This window comes from Lemur catta, chromosome 14 (assembly GCF_020740605.2).
Source record: "Lemur catta isolate mLemCat1 chromosome 14, mLemCat1.pri, whole genome shotgun sequence".
NCBI classification, from domain to species: domain Eukaryota; kingdom Metazoa; phylum Chordata; class Mammalia; order Primates; family Lemuridae; genus Lemur; species Lemur catta.
Window position 1 is genome coordinate 65,143,728 of NC_059141.1, and position 14,740 is coordinate 65,158,467.

A 14,740-nucleotide genomic window follows, 5' to 3' on the forward strand; every position below is an offset into this window, starting at 1 on the left:
AATAGATTCTTGTTATCAGTCCTTTATCTGATGTGTGGTATGCGAAAATTTTTTCCCATTCTTTAGGCTGTCTGTTTATTTTTGTGACTGTTTCTTTGGCTGTACAGAAGTTTTTAATTTAATCAGGTCTCATTCGTTTATTCATCTTCTGATTCTGAAGCATTCTTTGCATGTCTTCACCATCCATGATGAAATACCCTGAAGAAAATAACCATGTCCAGCAGAAGAGAAGCACCCCCTCTTTATTCCTTACAGAAACATCAGCAGCCATGGGTACCTCATTATCGTTAAAGTGCTGCCCAGCAACCATGGGTCCCTCGTCCCCTGTAGAGGACTACACAAAGTCCTCTAGAAGGGACTCAGCATGGCGTGTGCCCACTGCGCCCAAGAACACCTTTGAAGGGTCCTTGCAAGGAGCTGGTAAGGTAAGGATATCTCAGACATGTTTCTGGCTCCAGCCAAGGTAGGACACCTCCATCCACATAGCTGGTTGGGCGCCTACCCAGCAAGATTTCCTGTGATCAGAGCATGACTTGGTCCAGTTCATTCACAGCTCCAGGTCTGGTTCCCATGTCCCTTGTGTGACCCGTAACTTCACTCCCACAATCACTGGTCAGGCTTGAATCCTTTCTCCACACTCACTCCTCCTCTTCCTTTCTCTGCCAGAGATTGTCATTGTCTTTATTATTTCCACCCTCTAACCTTCCCTTCTTCCCGAGTACCCTCTCTCCTCTAGGTTTTTGCAGAGGATATGCTGGGCACACTGAAGGCGCTCAAAATCAACATCCAGAACAAGGAGTTGGCCAATGGGCAGTGCCAGATGGTGGCAGATATAACCATCTTATATCTGAAAAGAATGCTGAGGAGCCCTTGCCTCTAGGCTGGGGGAAAGGAAGAAAGGACCCCGGGTCTGAGACCAGTTCTCTTTTGGTGGGTGATGACATTTGGACCCAATTGGGACGTGGGATATAAGCACCTCAAGTCTCTAAACAGTGTGATCAAGCCCATATCTTGCACCCTGAATGCACCTCAAGAAATGTGACCTAGGCAGAATGGAAGACCCAGTAATGGAGGGAAGGGGTGAGGCAAAAGAGCTGAGAGACAACGGGAAGGATTTGTGCTATTGGCTTCAGCACATGACTGGATCCTCAGACTGCGTCCACCACTTCCTCCTGGGATACCATAGGCAGTCACCTTTGTTATTGTGACTCAACTAGCTGTCCCACTCAATATTCTAACCTATATAAATCCACTCACCAGTGTGCTGGCCCACCTCTACACTGAATGTTCATGCGATCAACATGTCTATCCATCCACATAGTTTTGTAGTTACTTTCCTGACACTGGCTTAATGTGTCATCTTATTTTCTTGGTTAATTACTACCTGGGAGGTATCCTCCTTCCAGTTAACCTGCCTTCCCCTGGCACAATTGTCTTTGTGACCTAGACCTCTGACCTCCCAGGGACTTTCAAAAGTTTCCACCACTTCCATCCACCCTCCTGATGGTTCACTCACAGCTACAGGGGACACTCTGTGCTTTGGAACTGCCAGTCCCCACCCACCCTCACCCCAACACACAAGCCAGAGACATTGCAGACCGCCGTCCTCGTTAGTATAGTGGTGAGTATCCCCGCCTGTCAGAGACATTGCAGGCTGAGAACTTGTCCCTTCTTGTCTTCTCATCCTTTTGCACACTCAAGGAAGCTCTTGCCCTCCAGCACCGGGAAGGTGAATGTTGGATGGGTGGGGTTGAGGTGAGTAAGCTCCCGCCTTCTTGAGAGAAGAGAATCACTTATTGATGAAAGCTGATTCTCAGAAGCCTGAGGACTCATCTTGGGGATGAGCCTGGGAACAGCTAGTCCTTCTCTTTCCAGAAGCCACAGGGAGAACTGGAGGATGCATGTACATCACTCCTGGCTCTGGGGTATCACAGCATAGAAATGATCATCCATATGCTGTTCTATGACGTTGAGGCAGACAGAATGCCCCCAAGGAGCCTGCTGCTGGCACCGGAGCAACTCAGTCTGCGCCCAGGTCTGGACCCTGTGATGGAAGAGTTTGTGTGAGAAGGGGATGGGGCAGCAGGAGAGGGGTCACTGTACAGAGTCTTGATTCTCCTAATTCTTCTCATGGGACAGCTCCACTTGGGCCACCAGGGGGATGTGTTGGGGAGGAGGGTGCCAATCCAGGATCTGTGTGGGCTGATGGGAACTGAGGAGGAGTTCCTGGGGACCAGGAATAGCTCAGAAGAAACAGTATTAGGGTGTGAGAGACTGGGGCTGGGGAGAAGCCTGAGGAACAGAGATGAGTGAGAAGGTGGAACAGAAACCCCCATTCCGCAGAGGTGGGAGGGGCAAAGGTGGCGGTGACCGGATGTTGCTTAGGGAACACTGGGGCTGTGGATCAGATGAGAGGCTTGGAAGAGCAATTGTGTAGCAGAAGCAAGTAGAGAATCACCACACAATCTTCGTCCTCCACACTGTCCCTGTGGCACCTGGTGACAGCCGTGGTTCTCTTACCCATTCCACTCCTATCCCTCAATCAAAGACAAATCAAGTCACGGGGCAAATCACAGTCCCTGCCCTTTGTTGACCACTTGGAGCTGGAGCCAAAGAGAGGCTGGGGAGTCAGCCAGCCTTCTAGGCATCAGGTTCCAAAGGACAAGGCACAAGGGTTGGGCTATAAGATAAGCCCAGAGGACACAGCAACAGAAGCTGGAAATGTGACTCCTGATCTAATCATGACGAATGCTCTCACATCCAGCTCAGACAGCACATGTCTTTGGTCCTTCAAGTGTTCCTGAAAGGGGATGTGTATGCAGGTTGTGGCAGCCCCTGGCTTTGTGTGCTGTGCTCACACCGACATGGGCTTTACCCTCCCAGCGCTCCTTCCCAGAGGCAGCCAGGTCAGGACTGCGGTCCCCTTCCATAGCTGCAGAAACTGCAATTCAGGTCAATGACGTACCTTGCTCCAGGATACCTGGACTCTTTGCAGGCATAGCTAAGGTCAGCAGCCAGGCCTCGTGGCCCCTAATCAGTAAGGCCTCCTACACTACAGCATGGCTGGAAGGCTCCCATCCCTAGGATGGGGGTGTCATTCCTGCTCTCTCCCTCCCAGGCATAGAGAACTACCGGGATGCCACGTGGGCCCGTATCCTGAGCCTGCTGAGGAAGAGTGACAAGGAGAAGGACATGCTGTTGCTGTGTCAGGGTGAGGGTCAGCGTTCTGGGGAAATCTCTGTGGGAATCAGGGAGGGAGCAAAGAAGGGCAGGAAAAGATGGGGTCTCTGAATGTGGATCCCAGGAGGCCAGAGAAGGGGTGGGAGGTGGCTGGGAGCAGGCCAGGGTGTCCGCAGATTCTGTACTCCATCGCCTGGTTTGGGGCCAGGACCCACCTTGATTGGGATGCCGGCAGTGTTGGCAGCCTCACCCCTTCCCTTGCCCCTCTGGGTGGACCAGGTGCCATCATGGGGAGGATAGCTGGGGAGATGGTGACTGGGCAGTGTTGCCAGCACAGGGCCCCAGGGACCCTCTTGGGGTCAGGAGGGGGGACTGTGTGCACATGTCTGTGTGTCTGTTTCCTCTGTGGGGAGGGAAGGGTGACGGCAGCTCCAACACCCTGCTCCCCTCACAGTGCTCCATGGACTGGCCACCAGTGCCCAGGCTGTCCTGGACGATGCCCCTCTGCAGGAGGGAGCGATGACCAGAGCGTTCATCAAAGTGGCCACCAAGGCTGATAAAACCCTCCAGATTTCCTTCTGCCATCAGCCCCTGGCCAGCAAAAGCCAGGTGGGAGCGGGAGGTAGCTGGCGTTGGGTGGATGGGCTGAAGGGGAGAGTCTGGAGCCAAAGGTGGGGAGGGGCAGTGTCTGTCCACTTGCTTATGAAAGGCTGACTCACCAGGGAGGGGGACCCTCTTCAGCTACCTCTTCCTGTTGACCGGAAAAGGGGACAGTCAGAATACACTGCGCTGTCCAGTCACTTACTTGGTAATGATGTGGTTCTGTCATTTGCATTTGCTGGGCACCCTCTGCCTGCCAGGCACTGTGCCAGGCCCGGGGGATACCAAGATGAATGACGAGCTGAGGCAAACTCATTGTGTCTCTTTGGACACAGGTGGCAGAGAAAGCCTTGGAGACCACTGGCCACCTCTGCTGTCTCCTGCAACTCTCAGAACGTGAGAGGCTGGTGTACTCGTTAACTGGATGGTTAACGATGTTGACAGCCACACCAGTGAGGCCGCTCTACATCTGCAAGGTGATTAGGGGGTGAGAAGGAAACATGTCTGGTTCGTGCATTCGGTATTTATTGAGTAGTTCATGCTGAAGCGTGTTTGTAAATAAGCTTTCTCTGGCACTCGGCCACGTCCATGCATTCACACACAGTTTGCGTGTTGTCCAAGGCTGCCTCTGAGCTACCGTAGCAGAGCGGCGTCTGCCACGGAAACCCTATGGCTGGCAGAGCCTAAAGCGTTTCCTGCCTGGCCTTTTACACAGAACGTTTGCTGAGCCTGAGTGAGAGTAGCTCACATTTATTGTGTAGCTGCTCTCAACGGGGCTGGGGAAGTGGAGATGGATAAGCCACTGTGCTTGTGTCAGAGCTGCTTTCTAGCTATGGGGGAGGGGTGACTAGAAGAAGTGGAGAAACTGTGACTAATTCTGCCTGAAGGGATTTAAGGAAGCTTCAGATCTCAGAAGCGGTGATGTTTGAATTGCACCTTGAAGAATGAGGCAGACAGCATAGAGCAATACTGAGCACGGAGGTTGAATTAGTAGTAAAAGTCTCCCAGGGAAGAAAAGCCCAGGACCTGATGGCTTCACTGCCAAATTCTACCAAACATTTAAAGAACTAATAAGAACACTTCTCAAACTCTTCCCCAAAATGAATACAATTGAAGAAACTCCTTTTACGAGGACAGCATTGCCATTATGCCCAAACCAGACAGGGACACTACGAGAAAATCCAATTTTACACCAATACCGCTGATGAACATACATGCAAAAATTCTCAACAAAACCCAGAAAGCCAGATTCAACAGCACATTAAAATCATTGTTCTCCGTCATCCATGGGATGTTGTACACACACAGATTCATGAATATGACAGAGCACGTTAAGAGAATGAAGGAAAAGAGCCATGTGATTATCTTGAGTGATGGCAGAAAAATCATTTGAGAAAATTCAACATCATTTCATGATAAAAACTCTCAACAATTAGGTATAGAGGGAATGTGCCAGAACACAGTAAGAACACATGTGACAGGCCAAAGCTGACATCACACTCAGTGGACAGATGGTGGAAGCTTTCTCTCCCTTTGCATCACAGCCTTCTGCACAGTAGCCAAGGCATGGAATCCATAAAAAGTCACTAGGCATGCAAAGAAGCAGGAAATACGACCTATCATAAGGATAAACATCAACCCAAACTGACCCAGGACTCACACAGGGGTTAAAGGTATCAGACAAGTGCATTACACCAGATATTATAACTACATTCCACAGGTTTCAAAGCTAGAGGAACTCTTAAGTAAGTTAAGTAGAAACAGAGAAGACATATTTTGAAAAGACCGAAATCAAACTTCTAGAGCTAAAAATTAAAATGTCTGCAGTGACAAAAATACTAGATGGGATTAATGGCAGATGAGACATCACAAGGTCAAATATTGGTTAATTTAAAGGCATAGCAGTAGAAATGACACAAAATGAAAACACACAGAGAAAGAAGACTGAAAATTGAATAAAACATCAGTGAGGTGTAGGACAACTTCAAGCAGCTTAATTTTTGTGCCGTGGAGCCTCCATAGAATGGGGAAATAAAGAAAGAAATACTTGAAGAAATATTGGTGGAAAAAATATCAAATCTAAAGAAATTTATGAATGCACAGATCCAAGATGCTCAATGAATTCCAAGCACAAGAATCATAAAGCACCCACACCAAGGCATATCATGATCAAATTTCTCAAAATCAGTGAAAAAGAGAAAATTTTCAGTGTAGCCAGAGTAAAGGCTTTAAGAAAACCAGAAGTAAGAACAAAAACCTTATTTCATATAGAGGAACAAAGATAAGGAGAATAGCAGCTTTGTCATTGGAAACAATGCAAGCAGGAAGATAGTGCTCAGACACATTCAAAGTACTGAAAGAAACACACTGTCTCCTAGAATTCTATTGTTTTTTCAATTTTAAAATATTAAGGGGGTACAAAAGTTTTTGTTACATGGATATAGTCTGTAATGCAGAGCTTTCAGTGTTCCTGCCACCAGCACAGTGTTCATTGTACCCAATAGGTAAGTTTTTACCCCTCACCCCCATTCCAACCTCCTCCCTTCTTAGTTTCCAATGTCCTTTATTCCTTTTGTGTCCATGTTCACCCAGCATTTAGCTCCCGCTTATTAGTGAGAATAGGTAGCATTTGTTTTCCAATCCTGAAATGCTCCACTTGAGGATGATGGTCTCCAGTTCTAGCCAAGTTGCTGCAAATGACATTATTTCATTCCTTTTGTCTGGCTGAGTAGTAGTCCATGGTGTGTGTGTTTGTGTGTGTATGCTCACCACATTTTCTTTATCCACTCACGTGTCAGTGGACACTTAGGCTGATTCCATATGTTTGCAATTGTGAATTGTACAGTCATAAACATTTGAGTGCAGCTGTCTCTTTGATAAAATGATTTCTTTTCTTTTGGGTAGATACCAATAGTGGGATTGCTGGATCAAACGGTAGGCCTACTTTTAGGTCTTTGAGGAGTCTTCATAGGGTTTTGCATAGGCTGCACTAGTTTACAGTCCCAGCAACACAGTACCAGTGTACGTTTTTCTCTGCATACATGCCAGTGTCTGTTGGTTTTTTTGACTTTAGTAATGGCCATTCTGGCAGGCATAAGGTAGAATCTCATGTGGTTTTGATTTGCATTTCCATAATGATTAATGATATTAAACATTTCTTCATGACTTTTGGCCATTTGTCTATCTTGTTTTGAAAAAATTCTCTTCATGTCTTTTGCCCGCTTTTTGATGAAGTTGTTTGCTTTTTTTCTCACTATTTTGTTTGAGTTCTTTGTAGATTCTGGAAATTAGTCCTTTGCTGGATGTATAGTGTGTGAATATTTCCTCCCCTTCTGCAGGTTGCCTGCTTATTCTGTTAATTATTTCCTTTGCTGTGCAGAAGCTTTTTCATTTAATTAAGTCCCATTTATTTATTTTGCTGCTGTTTTATTTGCCTTTGGGGTCTTAGTCAAAAATTCTTTGACTAGGAAGAGTATTTCTTGTTTTTTTCTAGAATTTTTAAGGTTTCATGGCTTGCATTTAAGTCTTTAACTGATCTTGAATTAATTTTTGGTAATGGTGAGAGATAGAGCTCCTGTTTCATTCTTCTGCATGTGGCTATCCAATTTTCCCAGCATCATTTATTGAATAGGGCTTCCTTTCCTCAGTATATGTTTTTGTCTGCTTCATTGAAGATGAGTTGTTCATAGCTGTATGCTTTTATTTCCATGTTTTCTATTTCGTTGCCTTGGTCTTTGTCTCTACTTTAATACCAGTAAATACCATGGTGTTTTCATTACTGTAGACTTGTAGTATAATTTGAAGTCAGGGAATGTGATGCTTCCAGACTTGCTCTTTTTGCATTATACTGTGGCTATTCAGGCACTTTTTTCATTGCAAATGAAACTTAGGATTATTTTTTCTAGATCTGTGAAGGAAGACATTGATATTTTGATGGGCATTGCATTGAATCTGTAAATCACCTTGAGCAGAATGGATATTTTAACGAAGTTATTTTTACCAATCCATGAGCATGGGATATTTTCCATTGGTTTGTGTCATCTGTGATTTCTTTCCCCAGTGTTTTGGGGTTCTCCTTGTAGAGATCTTTTACCTTTATTATTAAATATATTCCTAAGTATTTTATTTTCATCATAGCTATCATAAATTGTATTGAGTCCTTGATTTGACACTCTACTTGGCTGTTGTTAATATATGGAAATGCTACTGATTTGTGTACATGGATTTTGTAACCTGAGACTTTGGTGAATTTATAAATTCTAGGAGTCTTTTGGTGGCATCTTGAGGGCTTTCTAAATACAGGATCATATTGATGGCAAACGGGGATTGTTTGACCTCCACTTTCCTAACATGGACGCCATTAATTTCTTTCTCTTGATTGATTGCTCTAGCTAGGCCTTCCAGTACTATGTTGAATAGAAGTGGTGACATTAGGCACCCTTGCCTTGTCCCATTTCTTAGGGGAATGCTTTCAAGTTTTCCCCACTCAATATAATGTTGGTTGTAGTTTTGTTGTATACAGCTTCTATCATTTTGAGGCATGCTGCTTCTATGCCTAGTTGGTTGAGGGTTTTTATCATGAAATGGTGCTGGATTTTATTGTATGCCTTTTCTGGTTCTACGGAGATGATCATATGGTCTTTGTTTTTGCTTCTCTTTATGCAGCGAATCACATTTATTGATTTGCACATGTTGAACCATCCTTACATCCCTGGAATGAAACCCACATGATCATGGTGAATTATCTTTTGATGTGCTGCTGCATTCAGTTTCCTAGTGTCTTGCTGAAGATTTTTGTGTCACTGTCCATAGGGATATTGGTGCCCTGTAGTTGTCTTTTCTTGTTGTACCTTTTTCTAACTTTGGTGTCAAGGTTATACTGGCTTTTTAGAATCAGTTAGGGAGGATTTCCTCCTCGATCTTATGGGATAATTTCTGTAGGATAGGTGCCAGTTCGTCTTTGTAGGTCTGGTAGAATTTGGCTGTAAATCTGTCTGTTCTGGGGCTTTTTTCTTTCAGGAGACTTTTCATTACTGCGTCAATCTCGTGCTAATTATTGGTCTGTTCAAAATTTCTATTTTTTCCTGATTCTGGCTTGTGAGGCTGTGTGTTTCCAGGAATTTATCCCTTTCCCCTAGATTTCTAGTAATTTTTGTAGTAATCGTGGATGATGTTTTGGATTTCTGTGGTATCAGTTGTCACATCTCCTTTTTCATTTATCATTCAGGTTATTTGAATCCTCTTCCTTCTGTTTCTGGATCATTGGGCTTGTCGTCTATCAATTTTGTTTATTTTTTCAAAGAACCAACTTTTTGTTTCATTGTTCCTCTGAATTATTGTTGTTCTGTTTGTTTCCCTTTCATTTACTTTCATTTGTAGCTTTTTTATTTTCTTTCTTCTACTGGCTTTGGGTTTGGTTTGTTCTTCTTGTTTTAGTTCTTTGAGATGTGACATCAGGTTGGTAATTTAAGATCTTTCTATCTTTTTGATGTAAGCATTTAAGGCTATGAATTTTGCCCTTAGCACTGACTTTGCTGTATCCTATAGATTTTTGAAAGCTTATGTCTCCTCTGTCATTCAGTTCAAAGAACATTTTGATTTCCCTCTTACTTTCATCATTGACAGAAGGATAATTTAGCAGTAGTTTGTTTAATTTCTGTGAGTTTGTGTGGATTTGAGAGTTTCTCTCAGAATTGATTTCTAGTTTTATTTCACTGTGGTCTGAGAAAATACATGCTATGATTTTGATTTTTCTGAATTTACTGAGACTTGCTTTGTGGTCTAGGATAGGAGCAATCTTGGAAAATGTCTCATGTGCTGATGAGAAGAATGTACATTCTATAGTTTTGGGGTAGAGTGTTCCGTAAATGTCTGTCAGGTTCATTTGTTCTAGGTTTCCATTTAAATTCAGTGTTTCTTTGTTTGTTTTCTGCTTTCATGATCTGTCTAGTTTTGTCAGTGGGGAATTGAAGTCCCTGGTGAGTGTGATGCAACTCTTTATTTGTTTGCTCGGCTCTTGTAGAATTTGCTTTGTGCATCTGGGAGCTCATGTGTTCGGTGCACGTACATTTAGATTTGTTATATATTCTTGATGAATTGCCCCTTTATCATTATGTAATGAACATCTTTGTCTTTTTTTTTTTAACCACTTCCAGTTTAAAGTCAATTTTATCTGATGTGAGAATGGCTTTCCCAGCTCGCTTTAGGCTTCCATTTGCATTGAATATTATTTCTACTCCTTTACCTTGAGTCTGTACATGTCCTTGTGAGTTAGATGGGTTTCTTGGAAACAACATATACTTTAGCAATGACTTTTTATCCATTTAGCCAATCTATGTCTTTTAATGGGAGCATTAAGACCATTCACATTCAGTGTTAGTAATGATATCTATGTTCTGTTCATCATGTTGAATGATATCTTTTTGTTTTGTCTTCCCTCTTGTGCTATTGTTTTATAAGAGCTGTGAGCTTTAATTTGGGGGTGTTTTACACTAGAGGGTATCTGTTGTGCTGTTCTATGTATAGTGCACTATTAAACATTTCCTGTATGTCACGTCTAGTGGTGACAAATTCCCTTAGTGTTTGCTTGTCTGGAAAAGTCTTTATTTCTTTATGACTTATGAAACTTAGTTTTGCAGGATACAAAATTGTTGGCTGGCAGTTGTTCTGCTGAAGAAGATTAAAAATGGGCCCCTATCCCTTCTGGCTTGCAAGGACTCAGCTGAGAATCTGTTGTTAGCCTGGTGGGCTTTCCTTTGTAGGTTAGTTGTTGCTTTCATCTTGCAGTTTGTGGAGTTTTCTCCTTCATTCTGACTTTGACCAGGTTGCTGACTATGTCTTGGATATGTCCTCTTTGCTGCTGGTGTTTAATGACCATCTTGTATCTGGATGTCTGAATCTCTGGTGATGTCAAATATTGTGGCACGTGGGTCTGTAGTTTCATGGGCCACCACACGGTGCATGGGTACGTGGTTGCATGGATGTAAGCATGGCACACAGTGCCAGAGGCTTGCTCTTCTGGTCAGCATGGAAGCTCATGAGGGCTAAGACCTCCACGCAGCACACAAATTCCTGGGTATGTGTATTTCAGTGCCATGGCACATGAGGTTGGGGAGCTGTTCTGCTGGTTGGTGCATGGGGCTGCATGGGTTGGGCTGCTAGATGGCTGGCTGTCTCTCCTCACACAGATTCTACTGGGGCTGCTACTGTGGGACCTCTCAAGTGGTGACATCATCCACTCTGTTCAAGTTCCCTGGTAGATGGTATGCTTGGCTCCCAGTCACAGGCATGGAAGAGCGTCTCCTCTCCCTGCTCCCTTCCAGGGTCAGCAAGGGGTGGTGCAGGGGCATCTGTAGCAAAGCTGATCCCTGTGTAGACTGGGCTCTCTGGATCTGAGAGCTTCAATTGGTTTCAGCTGTGGCAACCTGGGAACAGAGGCCAGCAAGTCACTGCTGAGCCTGCTCTCTGATGCAACTTTACAATGCAGTTTCCAACTAGTTCCCTGAAAAGTATGGAGGCCCATGGTGGTGGTAGGGGCCTCCAACAGCTCAAGTCACAGTGTTCATGGACCGAGGGTGGTTTCCTGGCGTTCTCTCCTTTAACCCTTCCCCATGTGTACGTGTCTCCCCTAGGTACCTTGAGATCTTGGCATGTGGGTCTCCCCATCCCCGTCTCTTTCACTCTGAGCGTCTCCCATACCTTCTGTGATGATTTATAATGTTCTCTCCAAGAGGGTCCATGCGCCGATGGGCATCTACTTGCAATGTTCTTTCCTCTCTTTGAAAGCAGCATGTTCTGGCTGCTACTAGTTCACTATCTACGCCCTTTTGTCTTGTCTCATAGACTTCTATACCCAGTAAAAATATCTTTCAGAAATGAATCGGAAATAAAAATGTTTTCAGACATACAAAAGCTGAGCGACTTGATCATCAGTAGATCCACAGTCTAGAAAATGTTAAAGGAAGTCTTTTAACCGGAAGTAAAATGATACCAGTTGAAAATACATTATAGCTGCAGTCCCCAATCCCTAGGCCATGGCCTGGTATCGGTCTTTGGCCTGTTAGGAGCTGGGCCACATATCACTGCCTGAGCTCTGCCTCCCCCCACCCCCCAGCTGTGGAAATATTGTCCCTGGTGCCAAAAAGGTTGGGGACCACTGCCTGTGCAAAGGAGTGAAGAGAAGCAGAAATTACAACCATGTAGATAAATATATATATTTTTCTTATTTTTAAGATCTGTCTATTAGACAGTTGTTCAAACAAAAATGAAGCTGGGCATGGTGGCATGTGCCTGTAGTCCCACTACTCAGGAGACCTAGGTGGGAGGATGGCTTGAGCCCAGCAGTTCTGGGCCAGCCTCGGCAACATAGTAAGACCCTGTCTCAAAAACAGAAAAAAAAAGAAAACCAACAAAGAAACACAAAACTAAACAGCAAATATAACAGTGCATTGTGGAGTTGGTAACATGGAGAAGTGAAATGTATGGCAATAGCTCAAAGTATGCTTATAGTGTAAACATACTAATTCTTACTATACAGAAGGTAGTATACTATCCCTTGAAGGGTGACTGGGACAAGTTAAAGATGTGCTGTCAACTCTACCAACCACTGAAACAACAAAGAGTTACAGCTAATAAGCCAATGAAGAATATAAAATGGAATTATTAAAAATATTCAATGAATTTTTAAGAAGGACTGAAAGAAAGGGAAAAGAGAACAAAGAATTTAGACTAATAGAAAGCAAATAGCAAGATGGTAGACTTAACCACATAAATCATCACGTTAGATATCAATCACCTAAACATCCCAATTAGAAGGCAGAGATTGTCAAATGGATAAAAAAGCAAGACTCATCTTTCTGCTACCTTCAGGAAATGCACTGGAAATATAAAGCAACAAAGAGGTTAAAAGTAAAAGGACACAAAAAGATATAGTGTGCTAATGCCTCTCAACCAAAAGGCGGTATTGGTATATTCATATCAGAAAACGTAGATTTCAGAGCAAAAACTGTGTTCAGGGATAAAGAAGGTCATTTCATAATGACAGAGGGGTCAATTCACCATGAGTTCATAACAATTCTAATGATTTTGTACCTAATGGCAGAGCTTCAAAATACCTAAAGCAAAAACTGATAGAACTGCAAGAAGAAATAGACAAATTCATAATTACACTCAGAGATTTCAACATGTCCCTTTCATTAACTGATAGAATGACTAGACCACCAGTACACATACGAAAGATATGAACAATGCTAGAAAACAATTGGACCCGATTGGCATACACATCAGAAAGGAAGCAGTACCACTATCTTTGTTTTCAGTCAACCTGATCAGCTATATAAAAATATGAAATACTTGGGAATAAGTCTGAAAATAGGTACATAAAACCTGTATACTGGAAACTATGCATCATTGCTGTGAGAAATTTAAAAAAGGCCTAAGGAATGGAACCATGTGAGATTCCGGTACACGTGCATTAGAACGCATTGGCACACCACTTTGGAAAACAGTTTGGCAGTTTGGCAAAATACAAGGGACAGGTCTATATTGACAGAAAACAGAGCCCTGGTGGCCTTGGGGAGGACAGGGAAGGAGGGATTACGCAGAGGAAGGTCCAACTTTGGGGGATGATGGAAATGTTCATTCTTTTAATTGTGGGGACAGTTTCACAGGTGTATACATTTGTCAAAATTTATCAAATTGTACATTTAATATGTGTGGTTTATGATATGTCAGTTATCCTTCCACAAAGCTGTTTTTCAAAAAAAATCAAAGGCATGTGCTCACATGTAAAATCTATTTCCTCACACCAGTGGTAAGAACAAGCCACAAAACAGAAGAATCCAGAAGGCAGAAGGGAGCTATTCAGGGTTTTAGACTTAGTTTTCAGAAATGTTAATGTCAGAGAGCAATAGAACCGGTTCTTGCTTTGGCCATGATTAAGTCATCCTGTTTCTTTGAAGTCAGCCAACACTTGCAGTGTTGAATTGGCGTCACAGTTTCTGTGGAATAATGGGGTCATTTGAAAATCAGTATCGCTTCCTGGGTGAGGCAAAAGGACAGGTTCTGGCTGTGTTTAGCTGTGGAAGAGCTGGCCCCTGAGCCTGCCGTGAAGAGGTCCAAGACGTCCATGTGCAATGATGATGGCTTGGACCGTCCTTGAAGAGAGGCTGTGAGGAAAGAGTATTTGCCTTGAGGCTCTGGAAGGACCGGGAAGCCTTATCCTGACTGTCCTTATGCACACGGTGTCTCTACCACGTCCTGGAAGCCGTGCACCGCAGTGGAGACGGAGGTCCCTGTGTACAATCCCCAGCAGCCGAGCTGGCAGGCATCCTCATGAAGCAGGCGAGTGCCCTGGCAGTAGAGCCATCCTGGCCTTGCCCTTTCTCTCTGCTTTACAGGGGATATAGATCAGGTTGCATCGTGAGTGAGAGGTCACACTTGCAAAGAAGTTTTGTCTCTCCTCAGTGGCAGTACTAAGGTTAGCATTTATCATTTGACTTAAACCCGTTCCTTAGGCTCTTGTTTCCATTTGCCAGCGGTTATCGTTTAAGTTGCGAACCTCGAACCTCACAGCCTGTACTTCCTTGGCAGTGAGCACAGACTAAAGCCGAGCTTCCAGCCCACAGCTGATGCTGTAGAACCACTGGGCACCCCACCCCGGAGATGCTAGCGTAAGGCCTACGGGGCAGTACTTTTAAAAAGCTTTCTCAGGTGATTCTGATGTACTGGCGGAAACTATTGGATGTATATGAGTCGATCTTAATTTTCCTTTCTGAGGCTGTAGTTTTTGCCTGATGTTGTTTATGTATCAGTTTCTCTAGACTCCTCTTCTATCTGCACAATTGTGTTTACATAGGAGGGGGCCTGGAGGGGAGCCTCAGCTAAGTGCTGTATGCCATGGGTGGTCTGGTTTTTCTCGGGCGCCTGCATCAGAATTGCTCGGGGAGCATCTGCAGCATGC

The 14,740-nt window shown here is 44.1% G+C and overlaps 1 protein-coding gene across 1 annotated transcript; it reads left to right on the top strand.

Annotated features, from left to right (window-relative positions):
- The first annotated feature begins 1,731 nt into the window (after nucleotides 1–1,731).
- Nucleotides 1,732–13,939, top strand: LOC123649752. The gene is made up of 6 exons (XM_045567927.1): nucleotides 1,732–2,035; nucleotides 3,119–3,211; nucleotides 3,635–3,789; nucleotides 4,116–4,267; nucleotides 10,968–11,035; nucleotides 13,857–13,939. The coding sequence occupies exons 1-6, from the start codon at nucleotides 1,942–1,944 to the stop codon at nucleotides 13,937–13,939; spliced, it is 645 nt and encodes a 214-aa protein (XP_045423883.1). The 5' UTR covers nucleotides 1,732–1,941.
- Nucleotides 13,940–14,740: the final 801 nt, after the last annotated feature.

What these genes read in the sequence shown, in the direction of transcription:
- LOC123649752 (XM_045567927.1), top strand. Translation starts at nt 1,942, where the DNA reads ATGATCATCCATATGCTGTTCTATGACGTTGAGGCAGACAGAATGCCC. An exon ending in GCAACTCAGTCTGCGCCCAG is followed by an intron (nt 2,036 to 3,118) that starts GTCTGGACCCTG and finishes TCTCCCTCCCAG; the next exon opens with GCATAGAGAACTACCGGGAT. An exon ending in CACTCTGTTCAAGTTCCCTG is followed by an intron (nt 11,036 to 13,856) that starts GTAGATGGTATG and finishes GGCTGTGTTTAG; the next exon opens with CTGTGGAAGAGCTGGCCCCT.